Source organism: Bolinopsis microptera, chromosome 13 (assembly GCF_026151205.1).
Source record: "Bolinopsis microptera isolate Bmic1 chromosome 13, MBARI_Bmic_1.0, whole genome shotgun sequence".
Taxonomy (NCBI): domain Eukaryota; kingdom Metazoa; phylum Ctenophora; class Tentaculata; order Lobata; family Bolinopsidae; genus Bolinopsis; species Bolinopsis microptera.
This window is the reverse complement of record NC_087084.1, coordinates 828,209-850,842: the sequence shown is the minus strand read 5'-3', so window position 1 is coordinate 850,842 and position 22,634 is coordinate 828,209. Positions and strand designations below refer to the sequence as shown.

The 22,634-nt window shown below is 38.2% G+C and overlaps 1 protein-coding gene across 1 annotated transcript in view; it reads right to left on the bottom strand.

Annotated features, from left to right (window-relative positions):
• The window catches only part of LOC134825417 (intermembrane lipid transfer protein VPS13A-like), a 57,704-nt gene that overhangs the window by 23,036 nt on the left and 12,034 nt on the right, over positions 1-22,634 (bottom strand). The window contains exons 11-26 of the mRNA XM_063837594.1: positions 13,553-13,653; positions 13,071-13,217; positions 12,227-12,348; positions 11,239-11,377; positions 9,782-9,882; positions 7,912-8,058; positions 7,457-7,576; positions 6,275-6,397; positions 5,805-5,989; positions 5,308-5,429; positions 4,249-4,379; positions 4,019-4,103; positions 1,652-1,819; positions 1,039-1,191; positions 419-549; positions 36-131 (exon numbers count right to left, since the gene is read on the bottom strand). Of these exons, the coding sequence (XP_063693664.1) occupies positions 36-131; positions 419-549; positions 1,039-1,191; positions 1,652-1,819; positions 4,019-4,103; positions 4,249-4,379; positions 5,308-5,429; positions 5,805-5,989; positions 6,275-6,397; positions 7,457-7,576; positions 7,912-8,058; positions 9,782-9,882; positions 11,239-11,377; positions 12,227-12,348; positions 13,071-13,217; positions 13,553-13,653 (2,071 nt within the window). The remainder of the gene's footprint in view (positions 1-35; positions 132-418; positions 550-1,038; positions 1,192-1,651; positions 1,820-4,018; positions 4,104-4,248; positions 4,380-5,307; positions 5,430-5,804; positions 5,990-6,274; positions 6,398-7,456; positions 7,577-7,911; positions 8,059-9,781; positions 9,883-11,238; positions 11,378-12,226; positions 12,349-13,070; positions 13,218-13,552; positions 13,654-22,634) is intronic.

Sequence of the window (22,634 nt, the reverse complement as noted above, 5' to 3'; positions counted from 1 at the left end):
TAACTAGTATATTACTATATTAAATACCCACTAACCTCTGCATTACAACTAGTAATGGATATGTCTGCATATGTCCTCTGACTGCTGTCTACGATTATGTTAATGTTGTTCACTACGGCAGCCACGTGAATCTGTAACGACACTTTTTAAACAGTAGAAATGTTTTCTACTTGGAACTGATGTGTTCGACAAGTCGTTTTATTATTTCCTACTCTTGTTGTGCAAAAACATTAAAAGGAGTTTCAGTTTGAACTATTAATACCTTATAGTAAACTTTAGTAACCACTAATAAAGTAATAACCACTAGTAACCATTAGTAACCACTAGTAACCATTAGTAACCACTAGTAACCACTAGTAACCACTAGGAAGTAGGAACCATTAGTAACCACTAGTAACCACTAGTAACCATTAGTTACCTTGATAAGATCCTCATTAATGCTCTCATCAGAAGAGTACCTCTTCATTTCCCCACCAGCCCCACTCTTCTCCTCCTCCTTCTCCTCTAGTCCAGATACTTCCTCACTTGACTGGGGCAGCACGGACATTGCTACAAATTATTTATTTAATATTTTGAATTTGGGTTTTATTAAGGTATTAACGGTTTATCATAGTTTAGAAACAATTAGTTGATTCGGTTGTTATTTTTTTATCTCACTATAATTTGATAAATCTTGATATTAGACTTAAGAATTTGACTGATTTCGAAGACCTTAGATTTTTAGCTTTAGATAGGGAGGAGTGGAAGAAGTTAGAAGATGGTTGATGTTTTTGTTTTCTTTTTTATGCGTTTTGATATCTATAAGGTGCCTAGGATGCTCTTTTAAAGAGATATTTCGTACTTTGAAAGATTTACTACTACTATAATTTGTTAAACGTATAGAGAGCAGTAGTCCGGAGGTGTTTATATATAAAGTTAAGTAACCACTAGTAACCAGTAACCACTAGTAACCACCAGTAACCACTAGTAACCACTTGTAACCACTAGTTACCACTAGTAACCACTAGTAACCACCAGTAACCACTAGTAACCACTCACCAAACTCGTAGATGTTACAAAAAGAGTCGACGTGTATTTTAGCCGATATCTGGTCGAATGTGCCCAGAACTGCAATCTCCGTGTTCTTAAAGTCGTTCTCAAAGTAAGGTGAAGTGGGGTCATTCATCTGGGCTGCTATTGAGATCAGTTTACCTGAACATTACGTCATCACAACGCATAGTGACGTCATAGTTACCGCTGTAACAAAAGTTCACTAGTAACCAAAATTAACCAATGGTAACCACTAGTAACCACTAGTAACCACTAGTAACTAACCGTCAGGGGGGATGATATGAGATGTAACCACTAGTAACCACTAGTAACCACTAGTAACCACTAGTAACCACTAGTAACCACTAGTAACCACTAGTAACCACTAGTAACCACTAGTAACTAACCGTCAGGGGGGATGATATGAGATTTAACCACTAGTAACCACTAGTAACCACTAGTAACCACTAGTAACCACTAGTAACCACTAGTAACCACTAGTAACCACTAGTAACTAACCGGCAGGAGGGGATGATATGAGATGTAACCACTAGTAACCACTAGTAACCACTAGTAACCACTAGTAACCACTAGTAACCACTAGTAACCACTAGTAACTAACCGTCAGGAGGGGATGATATGAGATGTAAGGGTTCCTCAGAAGTAAAACAATCCAGCATGGTAATCTCCCCCAGAGAGGCCTCTATTTTCTGCATCCAGGTTGTTTTAACAAAGGTTGCTGTGATATTCTTTATTAGGGACTTCAACACTACCTTCCCTTCGTAACGACCTGAAATAAATAACACCTTAACAATGTTTACTTCAACACTACCTTCCCTTCGTAACGACCTGAAATAAATAACACCTTAACAATGTTTACTTCAACACTACCTTCCCTTCGTAACGACCTGAAATAAATAACACCTTAACAATGTTTACTTCAACACTACCTTCCCTTCGTAACGACCTGAAATAAATAACAATGTTTACTTCAACACTACCTTCCCTTCGTAACGACCTGAAATAAATAACACCTGAACAATGTTTACTTCAACACTACCTTCCCTTCGTAACGACCTGAAATAAATAACAATGTTTACTTCAATACTACTTTCCCTTCGTAACGACCTGAAATAAAACAACACCTTAACAATGTTTACTTCAACACTACTTTCCCTTCGTAACGACCTGAAATAAACAACAATGTTTACTTCAACACTACCTTCCCTTCGTAACGACCTGAAATAAATAACAATGTTTACTTCAACACTACCTTCCCTTCGTAACGACCTGAAATAAATAACAATGTTTACTTCAACACTACCTTCCCTTCGTAACGACCTGAAATAAATAACAATGTTTACTTCAACACTACCTTCCCTTCGTAACGACCTGAAATAAATAACACCTTAACAATGTTTACTTCAACACTACCTTCCCTTCGTAACGACCTGAAATAAATAACACCTTAACAATGTTTACTTCAACACTACTTTCCCTTCGTAACGACCTGAAATAAATAACAATGTTTACTTCAACACTACTTTCCCTTCGTAACGACCTGAAATAAATAACAATGTTTACTTCAACACTACTTTCCCTTCGTAACGACCTGAAATAAATAACAATGTTTACTTCAACACTACCTTCCCTTCGTAACGACCTGAAATAAATAACACCTTAACAATGTTTACTTCAACACTACTTTCCCTTCGTAACGACCTGAAATAAACAACAATGTTTACTTCAACACTACCTTCCCTTCGTAACGACCTGAAATAAATAACAATGTTTACTTCAACACTACCTTCCCTTCGTAACGACCTGAAATAAATAACAATGTTTACTTCAACACTACCTTCCCTTCGTAACGACCTGAAATAAATAACAATGTTTACTTCAACACTACCTTCCCTTCGTAACGACCTGAAATAAATAACAATGTTTACTTCAACACTACCTTCCCTTCGTAACGACCTGAAATAAATAACAATGTTTACTTCAACACTACCTTCCCTTCGTAACGACCTGAAATAAATAACAATGTTTACTTCAACACTACCTTCCCTTCGTAACGACCTGAAATAAATAACAATGTTTACTTCAACACTACCTTCCCTTCGTAACGACCTGAAATAAATAACAATGTTTACTTCAACACTACCTTCCCTTCGTAACGACCTGAAATAAATAACAATGTTTACTTCAACACTACCTTCCCTTCGTAACGACCTGAAATAAATAACAATGTTTACTTCAACACTACCTTCCCTTCGTAACGACCTGAAATAAATAACAATGTTTACTTCAACACTACCTTCCCTTCGTAACGACCTGAAATAAATAACAATGTTTACTTCAACACTACCTTCCTTTCGTAACGACCTGAAATAAATAACACCTTAACAATGTTTACTTCAACACTACCTTCCCTTCGTAACGACCTGAAATAAATAACAATGTTTACTTCAACACTACCTTCCCTTCGTAACGACCTGAAATAAATAACAATGTTTACTTCAACACTACCTTCCCTTCGTAACGACCTGAAATAAATAACAATGTTTACTTCAACACTACCTTCCCTTCGTAACGACCTGAAATAAATAACAATGTTTACTTCAACACTACCTTCCCTTCGTAACGACCTGAAATAAATAACACCTTAACAATGTTTACTTCAACACTACTTTCCCTTCGTAACGACCTGAAATAAATAACACCTTAACAATGTTTACTTCAACACTACCTTCCCTTCGTAACGACCTGAAATAAATAACACCTTAACAATGTTTACTTCAACACTACTTTCCCTTCGTAACGACCTGAAATAAATAACAATGTTTATCACATTAAATCTCTTAATCAAAAAGCTTCGAAATTCGTAGCAAAATTTCATCGACATTCGGGCATTTTCAGGGTCGGGGTGACATTTAATGGTGCCCCCCCCCCCCCCCCCCCCCTAACGTTATAACAGCAGATAACTCACTTTGTTTTACGACGTCTAATACAATAACGTTTAGTGTAAAGTCTGCTAGAAGCACTGTCTGACTGATTATATTCAGAGATTCCCTCTGAAAAATACATTTTCAATGTAAATCCAGGAATACTTTATTTATTTTCCGTCACAACAGATACAAAATAAATGAACCAGTAAAAATCGCTATTAGTTTCTAATTTTTGCTCTTTTAAAACTGTTATCAGTCACAAAACAAATACCTCTGTTATCAGTCCATCCTCCTCCACTAAAAAGTGGTCTGGAGCGTCAAAGAAATCGTCGGAAGCCTCAGTTGAGATGGAAACAGCAGATAATGGGGATTTGGCATTTTCGGAGGGTGTGGACACTTTCCCTGGGATTAAATAGTCAGTACTAGGTGTTTTAATGTTGGAACTGTGAACATTTCTAAATTGATTGTTCAAGGAGGGAGACGGGAGTTAACACTAATTTATTTTCTAATTGTCATAATAGCTTTGCTCAAGGAGCGGGTGTATTAGATTTTGAATTGTGTTACTTTTTAGGATCCCTTTCACAAGTTTCTTCTCAGACCCAGATTTGTGAGTCGAGGAGTCAGTAGTCGGTCGGTCAGAAGATTGGGTATTGTCAGAAAAGGAAACACAAGGTTTCAACTTCTTTAGTCTGTAGTTCCTGCGCGACTCTGAAATTCAGTGAAAGTTTTGTGAAGGTGCTAACCATGATTTCCACACAGTCAGGGTAATAATAGGAGAAGCTGGGAATTAACTCCCTGATCAGTTTCAATCGGACAACTTTTTCCGATGTTTCATGGGAATATGGACGACACATTCCTTAAGAAAAACCTTTCATACGAATATTTTCACAGAAGCTGTAATAAATTGCGCTTGTTGCGGAAGCTAGCCTCATGAAAATATTCATTTCACACATGGCGCCGCGCGGTTTTTACTCGCGTGATGAGGTGCTGACATTGCGCCGCGCGCTACTTTCATTTTATAAATGTCTCGTAAACTAGTGGTAGCTGGAAGTAAACTCAGCTGAGCCCGCATTGAACACATTCTGCTTTGTTATTAATTGCTATACCTCTTCTAGAGATCTACAGATCTACAGGAGGACAAGCTAAGTGTTTCTTTAGAAAACACCCTTTTGCACACCTACATAATCTAGCTATATTGTTTATCATCTTCACAATGACTTCACTTCTTTAGAATGCTGCCAGAAATAAAGGAATTTAAATGGTATCACGATGTTTAGTGCTAGCATTACAGGAATTGTTGATATAACTTGCATTATAATAACATTCTGACCTGTAACTATATTAGTAACAGCAGCTAGTTGAGCTGCGTCTACCCAGTTATCATCTAGTCCTACCACTGAGTTTTTACTCTTAACTTCAGCTGGCTCCGACTTTGGTAAACTGTTTATTATCCTGGGCAGTGCAATTGTTATACTGTGTACTGTGTACTGTGTACTGTGTACTGTGTACTGTGTACTGTGTACTGTGTACTGTGTACTGTGTACTGTGTACTGTGTACTGTGTACTGTGTACTGTGTACTGTGTACTGTGTACTGTTAGTAATTATACTACCTACCTATTGAACCTATTGAGAGGTTTAGAAGTTGGCATCTTCACAACCATCACGCAATCTACGGACTGCACCAGTCTATTATCGAGTAAGAGTTTTCTGCTACTTTTATCAATATTGTAATAATACTTTCTCAATCGCTTTAACTATTCTCTAATTGAGAAAATGTGAAATAAAGCAATTCTACACACAATGACTCTAAACTAAATAACCCTAACCTATACAAATGCTGAATCTTCACATCTGACATTACAACTTTAACAGAGTCCAGATGTCCCCGGCACTTGGTTTTAGGTAGCTTCTTATCGTCAGGCAGGATAGAGTTAGACAGATTTATATTGAGTCGTACAGGGTAGAGTATAAAGGAGTCGTGTGTTATTGCTAGATCGTTCTCCCAATCTTCCTATAATTACTCTTGTTCATGGGAATGTTAACCACTAGTAACCACTAGTAACCACTAGTAACCACTAGTAACAACTTGTAACCACTAGTAACCACTAGTAACCACGCACTAGTAACCACTGGTAACCACTAGTAACCACTAGTAACTATGGGAATGTGCAGACAGACATGTTCTTAGACCGGGGTTAAAGATTCAGGGTTAAAGATTTTATTAGATTGAGTTTAAACAAGCGATCAGTATAACAACAGTTACTAATAATATTAAATTTAGTTTTATTTAATGTACCTTATTGTTGAACATTTTAACGTAGAAGTTTTCAAGATTGAGCAGGTAATTATCGTAGGCAGCTTCTTCTAACTCAGCTAGTGACATTGCTAACAACTCTTTAGGAGATCTAGTCTCCCCCACCTGAAGTAACGGTTAGTTGTAGTAATGTCTTGTAGTTAGTAATACAATAGTTCTTGTTTGTGAGACCTTCAGGATCCCCGTAGTATTTTCACATTTCACTAATGGAAAGCACGGGTCAACTTCACTTTTCTGTGCTGCAGTATAGATTTAACGTAATAACAATTACAAATCGCATTTTAACAAGAATTGCACCCGTGTTTCTTTTTGGCGGACGCTAGATTTCCATTTCCTATAACTATAAATACTGTATAAGCTCTAATCAGCTCACTTCATAATAATAATATTGAAACACATCAGTTCACTACGCGTACCAAGTACAAAATTGGCCACGTACAAATTGGGCTTATTACCTAATACTATACATTAAACATAGTATACATTAAAATACGCTCGAGCCGCGCATTCCAAGCAATCCTCGCGCACGCGCGTGGCTTTTCCGTTGACATCTTACTATATATAAAGCGCGACGATATATGTTTATCCGTGCCATTTTACTGAACTTTAACGCTACTTTCCGCAAAAACCGTAAAAGATATACAACTGAAACTTTTTTGACTGGGCCAAATGCTTTAATGGCCTTCAAATCAGCATGAAAAAATAAAAATTGGCCAAGAAATAGAAGTTTTAGAGCCCCAAATTTGGACCCCCAAGTGGTGTCAAAAACGCGAATTAAATATATAATATATATATATAATAAAATATATAATATATATATATAATAATTATTTTAGTCTCTTGAGTCTTGACACCATTTTAGGGTTATACGGGTTCCTTCTAGTGGTAACTAACGGAAGGAATGACACCATATTCAGACCTGCCTACCGCTATCTCCAAAATCCTTGTTTTTCTGCAAAAACGACCATTCGTAACCTTTCACTAATGCCTTTTTACAAAAGGGTGAAATGGAAAAACTCTAACTATATAATATTACCACGTGACTACAAACAGTAACATCACGTGTTATAAAGGGACACGTGTTGTTGCACGTGCTGTTGCACGTGTTGTTGCACGTGCTGTTACACGTGTTCTTGCACGTGCTGTTACACGTGTCCTACATACCTCTGTAGTTAGAATAAGGCGCCCCAGATCCGCTACAATAAGAGGTCCATTCTCCTCTAATTTCCCACTCTCAGGTATAATAACTTTAGGGGCTGATAAGGTAACGTTAACGTCCACTACCTGGGTAGACATGATTATTAGTTACATATTATATTGTCATAATTAACTGTAATGGCTGATTGGAATTAATTATTAGTTATTACATAATTCGGTAACCGTGGTAACCGTGGTAACTGTGGTAACCGTGGTAACTGTGGTAACCGTGGTAACCGTGGTAACCGTGGTAACCAGAACCTAGACCCTCCTGCCCCAGCTAGACTATGAATTGAATGTATTAACTTTAATTAATTATAAATTATCCTGCTAACTAATTCCAGCAGACAGGGAACACGTGCCACTTTTCCTGCTAACTTAAAATAATTTACATAATTGATCCAATAACAGACAATACATACCTTGCGTTTCTCTATAGCGTACAGCAGCCCCGACTTGCCCTGCACTTTCAACCTATCAGAGTAGTAGTTGATATTCTTACGCAGTTCAGCAAAGTCAGTTAACTCTTTCTCTGTCTTAGTGAAATCCAGGATAGAGTTTATTAGGTTCTGAAATGGTAAGCTTATTAATTTACACTAATTAACTAAAATTATGGTTTAAATTAGAATGATAACAGTGGTATAGAGTTCCATAATTCAATTCAATGAAATACTCCCCCCCCCCGGCCCCCCCCCCCCCCGGCCCCCCACTATTATATTATAACAACTGGTTTCTAGTAAAACTACTATAATACTTATTATAACAAGTGACCGCTGTGTGGATTAAACGTTATTACACAAATACTTGTGTTAACGTTTTGTGAAATTTGATATGTAAAAGCTGAGTATACACAAAAGGAGAGATGTGTGTAATGTTTGATATACAGAGTGTGTCTACTCTAACAGAGTGTGTCTGCAGTATAATTTTATAGTCTACCACTTACTCACTCTTCACTTAGTATCAGGTAACAGTACGGGGGGGGGGGGCAATGTAACAGTACGGGGGGCAATGTAACAGTACGGGGGGGGGGGGGGGGGGCAATGTAACAGTACGGGGGCAATGTAACAGTACGGGGGGGGGGGGGGGGGGCAATGTAACAGTACGGGGGGAAGGCATTGTAACAGTACGGGGGGCCAATGTAACAGTACGGGGGGGGGGGGCAATGTAACAGTACGGGGGGGGGGCATTGTAACAGTACGGGGGGCCAATGTAACAGTACGGGGGGCAATGTAACAGTACGGGGGGGGGGGGCATTGTAACAGTACGGGGGGGGGGGGCAATGTAACAGTACGGGGGGGGGGGGCAATGTAACAGTACGGGGGGGGGGGCATTGTAACAGTACGGGGGGGCAATGTAACAGTACGGGGGGGGGGGCAATGTAACAGTACGGGGGGCAATGTAACAGTACGGGGGGGGGGGGGGGCATTGTAACAGTACGGGGGGGGGGGGGGGCAATGTAACAGTACGGGGGGGGGCAATGTAACAGTACGGGGGGGGGGGGGCATTGTAACAGTACGGGGGGGCAATGTAACAGTACGGGGGGGGGGGGGCAATGTAACAGTACGGGGGGCAATGTAACAGTACGGGGGGGGGGGGCATTGTAACAGTACGGGGGGGGGGCAATGTAACAGTACGGGGGGGGGGGCAATGTAACAGTACGGGGGGGGGGAAATGTAACAGTGCACATTACTACATTATAACAGGTGTCCGAGTTAGAAACTAACTTCTCAGTGCAGTTCTCTAGCACAAGTAAAGTAATTGACTCGGTACTGGGATCATCCCTTCTACAATGTAATTCTTTACTCGCACGTGTTACTCCAGTGTTAATATTGCACGTGTTACTCCTTTGTTAATATTGCACGTGTTACTCCAGTGTTAATATTGTACGTGTTACTCCAGTGTTAATATTGCACGTGTTACTCCAGTGTTAATATTGTACGTGTTACTCCAGTGTTACTATTGCACGTGCTACTCCAGTGTTAATATTGTACGTGTTACTCCAGTGTTAATATTGCACGTGCTACTTTGGTCGTGGAGTTGAATATCAGATATCCCAAATGTAAGCGTAGTAAGACAAGACACAAACCAGCAAATCAGGAGATCTCACTTTTTATTATGATTAGAATCACGTGGTACTAGTACTGTGTTCTGACTGGTTGGTTTATGTCACGTGGTACTGGGACTGTGTTCTGATTGGTTGGTTTATGTCTTGTGGTACTGGGACTGTGTTCTGATTGGTTGGTTTATGTCTTGTGGTACTAGTACTGTGTTCTGATTGGTTAAAACACTTACCATGTCGAAGAGTAGAGTGACAGAGGAGAATTTGGAGAGAATGGCAATGTCAGCCGGGTTGTCAGTAGGGTTTATCAGCACTCTGCCCTCACATATAGGAACTGGAATAAGAGTGTATAGTGTACTGTGTATAGTGTACTGTGAATAGTGTACTGTGTATAGTGTACTGTGTATATATTTAGTTGAAAATATCAAAACACAAAATAAGAAATGTGAATATTTTCAGTTTAACTCATTAAATCTATTAATTACTCGATCACTTAATTTCTTTAAATAAGAAGTGCATTTTATTGTTTTAACACCGATCAAAGTTTTTATCCTAGCAGACAAGAATCAATGAAAACAAATAGCTTTACAAATTGGTAATATTTCTCTGATTTAGAAGATCAGTGTACTCATTGTACACATTGTACTACATTGTACACATTGTACACATTATACTACATTGTACTACATTGTATTGATAAAACAACAGCTACAGAATATAACCTTGGAGAAACTTATAAGTCTCTGAAGTGCGGTGCGAACCTGGTATTAAATTTACATATTATCTAAAATATATTACATAACAATAATTATATGATATACCAATGTACCATTAAACCTTAGAAGTACCAATAACTTTTTACAGAATTAGGTTAAGGCAATTAATGGATTAAAAGTTATTCAAAAAGTACGTCCTTGCAGAACTTTTGAAACACCCTGTATATTTAGAAAATATGTAATTAAAAACAAGGATTTACAGTAATACCGGGGTACCATTCAGTTTAATCGCTTATTTTCTTAATTTGTATGTATAATTTTGCAATAAAAATCTATAAATTTACAATTCACGATTTTCAAGGCACCTGAATAGTGAATGGTACCCCTGATATAAAATAATAATATAATAAGCTTCCTCACCAATAGCATGAGAATCTGAAGGTATGAGAATGTGTATAGTGTACTGTGTATAATGTATTATGTATAGTGTACTATGTATAGTGTACTCACCAATAGCATGAGAATTTGAAGGTATGAGAATGTGTATAGTATACTGTGTATAATGTAGTATGTATAGTGTACTATGTATAGTGTACTCACCAATAGCATGAGAATCTGAAGGTATGAGAATGTGTATAGTGTACTGTGTATAATGTAGTATGTATAGTGTACTATGTATAGTGTACTCACCAATAGCATGAGAATCTGAAGGTATGAGAATGTGTATAGTGTACTGTGTATAATGTACTATGTATAGTGTACTATGTATAGTGTACTCACCAATAGCATGAGAATCTGAAGGTATGAGAATGTGTATAGTGTACTGTGTATAATGTACTATGTATAGTGTACTATGTATAGTGTACTCACCAATAGCATGAGAATCTGAAGGTATGAGAATGTGTATAGTGTACTGTGTATAATGTACTATGTATAGTGTACTATGTATAGTGTACTATGTATAGTGTACTCACCAATAGCATGAGAATCTGAAGGTATGAGAATGTCCACCTTATCTGATAGCACGTAAACAGTGTGTATCTGATAGGACAACACTATACCGTTATTGTTAGGTATTATACCCACTTCACTCGTTATTCCTTTAACTGCAGCCTGGGGGTATAAAGCAATAATACAGGCACCTTCCTATCTTAAGGTTGAGTTAATTAATATTATGCTATTGTGTAATATGGTTCTCTAGTAGCAGAGTGTAGTGGTTCTTTCGTTTCAAAACAATTTATTAATGAGCTATTCAAAACAGTCCGACGTCGACCCAAAATTTCAGCAAGATACTAATGCAAAATTGGAGCTTCTAGCTTGTTTCCCAGAACGGGTATAAGCAATTTAATGTTGAAAGTTTGAGTAGGAACAGTATTTGTAATTTTACAAGTCTCAAACATGTTATAACCCAAACATTTGCACACTGACTTATGTGCCATCTATACTAGTAAAGTAGTAATCTCAAGTAAGCACGGGTTAGTCCTGTGTAATACCTGCTGTTCTCACGGTATCATTACACATTATAATATAATATATCATTAGTCATTATATATATATATATTATTACATATATTATAACATGTATCAAGGTATGCACATAATATATGATATATGTGGAATGCACATTGTTTTTGTAATATTTGTATCACGAACAAAAGGTATTATAACCGTATTGTTCTGCGTAAGGGGGAGGGGGAGGGGGAGGGGGAGGGGGAGGGGGAGGGGGAGGGGGAGGGGGAGGGGGAGGAGGGAGGGGGAGGGGGAGGGGGAGGGGGAGGGGGAGGGGGAGGGGGAGGGGGAGGGGAGGAGGGAGGGGGAGGGGGAGGAGGGAGGGGGAGGGGGAGGGGGAAGGGGAGGAGGGAGGGGGAGGGGGAGGAGGGAGGGGGAGGGGAGGGAAGGGGCTAGTGTAACTACCTTAAAGCATCAGTACCTACCTTAAAGCATCAGCACCAGAGCACCTACCTCAGTTATAACCCTGATATCATCATTCAGTTTGAAGGATACTTTATCTACGTCCAGCTTCAGTCTGAACTTCACATATTTCTCCGGGTAAATCTGACTGGAGGCTGCTGCTTCACTTTGTTCTGCGGTTATAGCATTCATTATGTCATGTTGTTACATAATTAATTATATTAACATAATAGTGTCACACAACTTGTAAAATTAATAATTCTGCTGATTAACAGTCACTAATCTGCAAGTAAGGTTCCTCTCCCTCTCTCCCTCTCTTTCATACTCAAACAACAGTAATCAGTGTTACCCGTATAATATATTAAATAATGTAATCTTATTAAATGTGAATATAATCATGATAAATGAACTTGAAGCTTAAAATAATCTGTAAGAACAGAATTATAGCTTTATAGCACTTAACACACGTCATCTCATGAGAAAGGGTGTACACTGTAGTAACACACATTCAGATTGATGGGGTGATTGGAATAACACACAGTATACAGTATACAGTATACACTGTATACAGTATACAGTATACTGTATACTGTATACTGTATACTGTATACAGTATACAGTACATAGTACACAGTACACAGTACACAGTACACAGTACACAGTACACAGTACACAGTATACAGTATACAGTAATAGCAGGTGCAGGGTAATGGCATACTTTAGTAGCAGGGTAATAGCAGGTTGTTACTGTGTAGCAGAATGTGATTGATGAAAACGAAGTATCTCGAGGCAACCCGCTTGTGACTCGCTAGTTTCGGCTTTTTAATAATTACTAATTATTTGCACCTACCTATAGTGCACAGTATACTGTATACAGTTTACAGTAAACACCTACCTATAGCGCTATAAAGTGTATCCTTCTCCTCGGTGCTCATCCCGAACTTGTCCACAACACTAGTTGCAGATCTACTAGTACCGCCTCCCCACCACCCGCCGAACCAGGACGTGCTCGCCTGCTTCTTATCTGCCTCCAACTTAGCGCCTGAGGGGGGGGGGGGGGGGGGGTTTACTTTATAGTAGTTAACTTTAGAGTAGCAATAGATAACAAGGAAGAAGGTAAATCACAACTGAACTAGATGCTTTAATTGGTGGAATATAATTAATTGGAATTTGCTTATTTTTCTGTTATAATAATATAGAGTTGCAAATGTAACATAGAGGTAAAGATACATGAAAAGAGCAAATATGTTGAAGCGATGTGTATATGAAATAAATTATCACATAAATAATATTTTAATTATAATTATCACTAAAATAATATCATAGTAACTCACTCTGTTCGCAAATAGTGATATTAACGATATCATAATAACTCACTCTGTTCGCAAATAGTGATATTAACGATATCAAGTGTGTCAAATATCTCTGTTATCCTCGCTAGCTCGTTCAGTGTGGGCTTACCTACCATTTCCTTTACTCTGAGAACATTATAATTAGTAATAATTAGTAATAATTAGTAATAATTAGTAATAATTAGTAATAATTTGTAATAATTTGTAATAATTTGTAATAATTTGTAATAATTTGTAATAATTTGTAATAATTTGTAATAATTAGTAATAATTAGTAAAATAACAATATCATGTAAATATATAATATGAGTGGTCTCGGGAAGGTTTCCTACCAAACTGTTGTTCAGTGTTAATAATGAATGTGTCTTAAATTATCACTACCACAATACCAAAGTTTACATACCAAGTTTACGTAATTTCATATACCTACTAGTGTAACTTCACTATCGCAGTGGAAATGCAATAGTATAAACCCGCCTATTATATTTGAAAACACGCATAACATTTTCGTATGAAAGTATGAAGTCTCGCTGCAGTCCAAACAGACCGCAATGAGTGCAATCCCCCCAAATAAGCTTTGTATGAAAAAAGCATCAATATAAGCCCATGAATTGAAAGATTTTTTCTTGAACATTTATGATAATCTTAAAATTGTCAGAATTGGGATTTGAATTGTTGTAACACTACACGAAGTATTCATAATATTCAGTAATGTACAGTAATTACCAGTCAATTTTATGAATCTGAGTAGTTTTCATAGAAAAAGTTCAAACTTCATACATGATATGCTTTTTAACGAAGATTTTAATAATGCATTTTAACAATTTATTTTAACAATGCATTTTAACATAATATACAGTTAAATTACTTTATGGCTTGATGCCAGGATAGCCGAGTGGTATAAGACGGCACACTCTAGACTATCTGTATGGAAGTATTCTGGTATTATTGGTTCAAACCCCACTGCTAGCAACTTCCTGCTACTACCCTATCTTGGAATGCAAAACTAAAAGTGTTACATTACAAAATATCATGATAAGTTCACATTGTTTAACACTACGTCATGTGAGATTTAACACTAATGAGAGATAATATAACTGCTATTTACGTGTAAAGAACATGTCAGGATGGCCGAGTGGTCTAAGGCGCCAGACTCAAGAGATAATATCTTGTCTTCACACGAAGGAGCATTCTGGTCCACGAATGTGGGCGTGGGTTCAAATCCCACTTCTGACACTTTTACGATTATCAGTAACCGTTTTATTTCGACAGGAAGAAGAATTATCATCGAGTACATTATCCGTTGTATTTACTATTTCGGATCTGTTTGTCTATATTAGTCATCAGTGTATGTAATATGTATTATTGGTTTCAGGAAGATGTTAGTATTAAAGGGATCATGTTTTTTGTTCCTACAATTTTGTCCATCCTCAGAAAATAGGGTACCGCATGGACAAAAATGGACAAAAATTGTAACTGAATTTATTTTGTAAACAGAATATCCCGTCCCCCCCCCCCCCCCCCCCCCATTCCGTTTACAACACAGCGGGCAAATGAATCCCCAAATTATTTCATATTATATATTATATAAGCCCATGAACTGAAAGTTTTTTCTCGAACAATTATGATAATCTTAAATTTGTCAGAAGTGGGATTTGAGATGTTGTAACACTACACGAAGAATTCATAATACAATATTCAGTAATGTACAGTAATTACCAGCCAATTTTATGAATCTGAGTAGTTTTCATAGAAAAAGTTCAAACTTCAAACATGATATACTTTTTAAAGAAGATTTTAATAATGCATTTTAACAATTTATTTTAACAATGCATTTTAACATAATATACAGTTAAATTACTTTATGGCTAGATGCCAGGATAGCCGAGTGGTATAAGACGGCACACTCTAGACTATCTGTATGGAAGTATTCTGGTGTTATTGGTTCAAACCCCACTGCTAGCAACTTCCTGCTACTAACCTATCTTGGAATGCAAAACAAAAAGTGTTACATTACAAAATATCATGATAAGTTCACATTGTTTAACACTACGTCATGTGAGATTTAACACTAATGAGAGATAATATATACTGTTATTTACTTATAAAGAACATGTCAGGATGGCCGAGTGGTCTAAGGCGCCAGACTCAAGAGATAATATCTTGTCTTCACACGAAGGAGCATTCTGGTCCACGAATGTGGGCGTGGGTTCAAATCCCACTTCTGACACTTTTACGATTATCAGTAACCGTTTTATTTCGACAGGAACAAGTATTATCATCGAGTACATTATCCGGTGTATTAATTATTCTGTTTGTCTATATTAGTCATCAGTGTATGTATTATTGGTTTCAGGAAGATGTTAGTATTAAAGGGGATCATGTTTTTTTGTCCCTACGATTTTGTCCATCTTCAGAAAATAGGGTACCGCATGGACAACAAGAAATGCGGCCGCTTTTCTTTTGTGGATGGCCGCTCAATTTCCCGATCCGTGATGGCTTATTTTATTATATTCAAAATAACCTGGGTCCCCAGTATAGCGGTGTGACAGGCCGAGCGCCGCCCATTTAATTCCATATTGAATTTGAAAATCGTGTAACCGTATGTTTATTGTTTGACTTTATTGTTTATGCAACCTGACACGGATCTGTGCAAAATAGTAATACTAACAATACTAACAATAATAACAATATGCTATCAATAAGTGCCTAGTGGGATACGTACATATCATGGTGAAATTGACAGTTTATTTGGTCAGTTCAGTGCCGCGCGACAACAATTATTTAATTCAGAATATCTCGCAAAATAACTTTGCGCACGCTAGTTAAGAACGTGGGCGACATATTGGAGCGCAGGCACGTACGCTCGCTCGCACGCTTGCACGCACGCACGGTCGCAAAGCTACTATATCAAAAAAAACCTCGATCGCTAACCCTTGTCCTTGACTCTTTTGTGCCTTCGGCACTTTGAGTCATGGATCGGGAAAAAATGGACAAAAATTTCAACTACATTTTTAGGCGTAGTAAAAAGTGTACCTAGTAAAAAAGGTACACTTTTTTTACTATTAAAAAAATACAAAAATTCGAGTGATCGCAAAACTCTAGAAAAGGGTGTGGCCCAAAACACCATTATTACATTTAGTACAAAAATGAAATAAAGGCCAAATGTTTTGAGCATCATCTAGACAGGTGATTGCCTTTAACCCGAAAAGCTAGCAAGTTCCCCTTTCATCTCGGACTATTTCATGTATTTTGAAATTTTTGTCCATTATTGTCCATATTTGTCCATATTTGTCCATTTTTGTCCACCTTATTTTTTGTCCACCTTATTCTTTGTCCATCTTGAAAATATAGGGTACCGCATGGACAAAATTGGACAAAAAACATCAAACATGATCCCCTATTAAAAGGGACTACTATTATTAGTATTATTAGTAATACTAGTTTGTAGCAAATGCGAGAGGAATTTTGGTAACTCGGTAATCTGCCGATGCACATCTGGGGCACACCTCGGGCACACCTGGGGCACAAACTCGGGCACACCTCGGGCACACCTCGGGCACACCTGGGGCACAAAGCACACTTCGGGCACACTTCGGGCAGAACCACCTGGGGCACATCTCGTGCCCGAGGTGTGCCCGAGGTGTGCCCGAGGTGTGCCCCAGATGTGCATCGGCAGATTACCGAGTTACCGGAATTTTATTTAAAATTTTTATTATAAAAAATTTTAAAAAGTTTGTAGTAATTAAATACATTTCGCAGAAATAAACAACGAATACCACAAATTGAATACCAGATGAAGCGAGATTTTTTAAATTATAATTTTAAATTGATAAAATAAAAACGAATGTTGATGATAATCGTAAAAGTGTCAGAAGTGGGATTTGAACCCACGCCCACATTCGTGGACCAGAATGCTCCTTCGTGTGAAGACAAGATATATTATCTCTTGAGTCTGGCGCCTTAGACCACTCGGCCATCCTGACATGTTCTTTATACGTAAATAGCAGTATATATTATCTCTCATAAGTGTTAAATCTCACATTACGTAGTGTTAAACATTGTGAACTTATCATTATATTTTGTAATGTAACACTTTTTGTTTTGCATTCCAAGATAGGTTAGTAGCAGGAAGTTGCTAGCAGTGGGGTTTGAACCAATAACACCAGAATACTTCCATACAGATAGTCTAGAGTGTGCCGTCTTATACCACTCGGCTATCATGGCATCAAGCCACTAATTAATTTAACTGTATATTATGTTAAAATGCATTGTTAAAATAAATTGTTAAAATGCATTATTAAAATCTTCGTTAAAAAGTATATCATGTTTTCGAAGTTTGAACTTTTTCTATGAAAACTACTCAGATTCATAAAATTGGCTGGTAATTACTGTACATTACTGAATATTGTATTATGAATTTTAATTGTTCGTGTAGTGTTACAACATCTCAAATCCCACTTCTGACAATTTTAAGATTATCTTAAATGTTCGAGAAAAAACTTTCAGTTCATGTAATTATTTTCCAATCAGTCTTCACATAGTACATTTCCAAAGGTAAAACATACCTTTGATGAGGAAAAAGATGTCACTTTTTTACACTTTTAAAGGCTTTTTAGGCTATTTTAGGCTATTTTACACTACACCTTTAATTACACTTTTTTACACTACACTTTTGCCTTTTTTTATGTATGGTGTAAAAAAGTGTAGTGTTATTATTTTTTGTCCACCTTATTTTTTGTCCATCTTGAAAATATAGGGTACCGTATGGACAAAAATGGACAAAAAACATGATCCCCTATTAAAAGGGACTACTATTATTAGTATTATTAGTAATACTAGTTTGTAGCAAATGCGAGAGGAATGACCCCGGGGAGGGCCCCATTGGTTTTAGTAGGTTGCACATTTATTTTATTTTATTTTTTTAATAAATACGGGTATCGGCCTTACAAAATGACACGAAAAAGGAGATGGCTCCGAAATGCACAAAAATGAGTTTTGTTCATGTTTTATTATCCAGATAGGTAGTTCAACAGGTATATTTTTCTTCCCGGGGGTTGATTTGATTGAAAAACCGTAAATTTTGCGATAAAAATTGTCATCTTTGAAATCTTCCAAAAAAACATGCCTTACAAAATGACAATTTCGTCACGGCTGTCATTTTTTAACAGCAGCCTATAGAAATTTGATTTCACCTAGGACAGTTAGATAAATATAATAGATTGAAGATTAGAATAGCTTTTACAGGAAAAAGGATGATTAAAAAAAGTTGGGCAATTTCGCGTGAGATAGTGCCTTACAAAATGACAACCCAAAACGGCATCACTTCAAATCCGATTTGGGAAAAAGTTTCATAGGCCTCCCCCAGCCTCGGATCTTAGGATTGGATTTGCAAAAATTCCTAAGACAAACTGCTTAAGAAAAGCTAAGACAGCAAAAAAAGCTGAGACAAAATTTAAGCGAACCTGAGATGTCAAAATAAGCTAAGACAGCGAAAATTCTTAAGACAAAATTTAAGGAAACCTAAGACAGCGGAAAATCCTGAGACAAAATTTAAGGAAACCCAAGACAGCGAAAAATCCTAAGACAAAATTTAAGAAATCCTGAGACAGCGAAAAATCCTGAGACAAAATTTAAGAAATCCTGAGACAGCGAAAAAACCTGAGACAAAATTTAAGAAATCCCGAGACAGCGAAAAAACCTAAGACAAAATTTAAGAATCCTGAGACGCGCGAAAAAACCTGAGACAAAATTTAAGAAATCCCGAGACAGCGAAAAATCCTGAGACAAAATTTAAGAAAACCTGAGACAGCGAAAAATTTTTAGATACTTACTTGTACTTGAAAAGGTCTCCTCCTAGTCGTTGGAGTGGCCTGCACCACATAGTAACTCCTTTCTCCGGTGTATTAGACCTCTCCAGTGAACCCTGTCTGTAGCTTGTTGTTCTGCATCTTCTATCGTGATGTTATCGACACCTGTGAAGATTGCTGCATCCTCCCGGACACATGACATCCAGTTTTTCCGAGGTCTACCTCTTGACCTTTTACCATGCTTTGGGATCCAGTGCAGAAGATAGTTGGGTATTCTTTCTTCTGGCATCCTCACCACATGGCCAAACCATCGGAGTCTAGCTGCTCGTACGAAAGTATCAACAGGGGCGATGTTAGCCCGCTTAAGTACATCAGCATTAGATACATGATAAAACCATTTTATTTTCAGGATCCTCCTGAGACATCTATGATGGAACACCTCAAATCTTTTCATCTGCGTCTGTGTGGTATTCCATACCTCACTTCCATAAAGCAGTATAGTGAGAACAGCCGCTTTGTAAATCCTGATTTTAGTTGGAGTCTTGATGTTGCGACTGTACCATATACTGCTGAGCTGATAGAATGCCCCAGAGGCCTTTTGAATTCGAGCTGAAAGTTCTTTGTCAATTGTTCCATTCGCACTGATGATTGCACCCAAGTAAGTGAAATTGCTGACCTGCTGTATTGGGAGACCTTCCACATTGATGTCCATAGTGTCGTCTTTAGAATACGGCCTCTGCGATGCACTTTTGCTGACAACCATGCTCTGTGTCTTGCCAGCATTAATCTTCAGACCCGCATAGGCACTGTATTTGCAGAGAAGGTCAGTGGTTTCCTGCAGCCCCTCTTTTGAGTTATCTAACATAGCCATGTCATCAGCGTAATCAGTGTCCAAAAGATGTTTCTCTTCTACCCCGGGGGCTGGCAGCTGTAATAAAGCCCCTTTGCTAATGACCTTGTTCAGTTCCATAAGGTATGCCGAAAAATTCAAACAAAAGTTGAAGACTGGTGGTCCCTGTATATCACCTTGCCCAGTGCCCGAGTTGACATCAAACCAACCTGTAACCTCTCCATTGACCCTAACAGCACTAACTGTGTGAGTGAAGAACGCCTTCATAATTCTAATGTACTTGTCAGGTAAGCCGTAGTGCTGCATACTTCTCCAAATGAACTGCCTGTCAATTGAATCAAAAGCTGCTTTGAAATCAACAAAATTAATATACAGAGGGATATAATACTCAATGCATTGGTGTATAATACAGCGGAGTGAATAAACCTGGTCAATACATGAGCGATTCTGTCTAAAACCACTTTGATTTTCCCGGAGGAATCTTTCCATGCCATTGCTAAGTCTCCGCAGGAGTATCATCTGCAGGAGCTTCGAGGCTGTGGATCTTAATGTAATGCCTCTGTTGTTAGCGCAATGAGAGGTGTCACCTTTCTTTCCAACGATGATAATAACACCTTTGGACCAATCCTCAGGAATCTTCTCATCTTCCCACACTTTCTTGAACAACACAACTAGTTGGTCGACCAACCCATCCTGTCCATACTTAAGTTGCTCGTTGGTGATACCATCCACTCCTGGACTTTTGTGATTCTTGAGTTTTTTGAGGGCATCAACAATCTCGTTTCTTGTAGAAGCTTCATCCGAATCGGAAAGGTCGTCAAAACTGGGTTGCGGAGGGATGTTGTCTAGGTCAGAAATATTGGCCTCTTGCGGGGGAGGGTTCAATAGCCTAGAGAAGTGCTCTTTCCACCTTTCTTTCTGGGCATGTGGGTCGGCAATCAACTGGCCAGATACGTCTCTAACTGCAGTTGACTGCTTCTTCTTCTTTCCAGATATGACATTGATCTTCTGCCATACCTCACGTTGCTGACCTTTTCTCGCAGCTTCTTCCAAGTCATTGGCCATTCTACGTGCCCAGTTGTTATCGTCCACCTTGCTACTTTTTTTAAAGAGCTTATTCAATCTAGAATACTCTGACCTGTTAGCGTTCGAATTAGGGTCTTTACGCTTAAATTCCTTACGGTTCTTCAATAATTCTTTTGTCTTCTGAGATTGGTGCCTGTCCTTCTTTTTTCGAGGTCTTTGCCCAAGGATTTCCATGGAAACTTGTTGGACAGTTGTCTTGAAGTTGTCCCACATTGATTCCAGGTCAACCTCAGGTTCCAAACAGTCAAATTTGTTTCTCAGAACAATATTGTATTCGGAAACAAGTGAATGATCACGCAGATGCTCAATAGCAGGAATCTCAAGCTTACGTTCCTGCTTCTTTTTCACTGACATAAGCTTCATTCTCAGTCGTGCTCTTACCAAATAGTGATCAGACCCAATGTCAGCCCCCCTACAAACTTTTACATTTAGCAAGGAGCCTCCAAACTTCTTACTGATACAGATGTGGTCTATTTGGTTTACAGTACGACCATCAGGTGATCTCCACGTACCTTTATGTATATCCTTTTGCTGAAACATAGTGCCCCCGATGGTAAGTTGGTGGGCAATGCAAAAGTCCAACAATCGGGTACCATTGTCATTTGATGAGCTGTGAAGCGAGTGTCCACCAATGACACCTGACATAGAACTGCAGTCCGATGTGACCTTAGCATTAAGATCACCGAGCAGTAATTTTAAATCATGTCGGGGTAGCTCATCGAATGCACTTGACAACTGCTGGTAGAATTCATCCTTATCATTATCTGAAGCCCCCTCAGTTGGCGCATATGCCACAACAACAGAGATGTTCAGGTGTTGACTATGCAGCCTTGCACTCAACAAACGGTCAGATATTGGTAGATAGGAAATTAATGAATTTTTAGTCCTCTTTGAAAGGGTAAGACCGACACCTCGCCTTCTTATACCGTCCGTCCTCCCTGAATAAATAAGTAAGGAGCCATTATCCAGTAGCTCTGATCCTTACCAGGCATATGGGTCTCAGTTATACCCAGCAAGTCCAACTTATACTCAGAGATATTCTCTGATAGCTGGAACAACTGACTTGAACTACTTGTCAGAGATAATACATTCCATGTCCCAAATGTAAGGCCTGTTTTAGAATAATTTGCTGGCTGTTTCTTATTAGAGTCGGAGTCCACATGGGTGATCTGTGGAGAAATAAATCTGCTACAATGACGTGTTCTCCCAACACTCATCTGGCCACGGGGGTCCCTTAGGCTTTGCCCCGCCACCTTCATACTGGTATCATCCGTCCTTGCAGAGGGAGCCACACACCGTTTCTTGTTGTTACTTTGTGATGTTTCTGCAGCAAATGTTTAGAGAGGAAAAGTTGCCAGCAT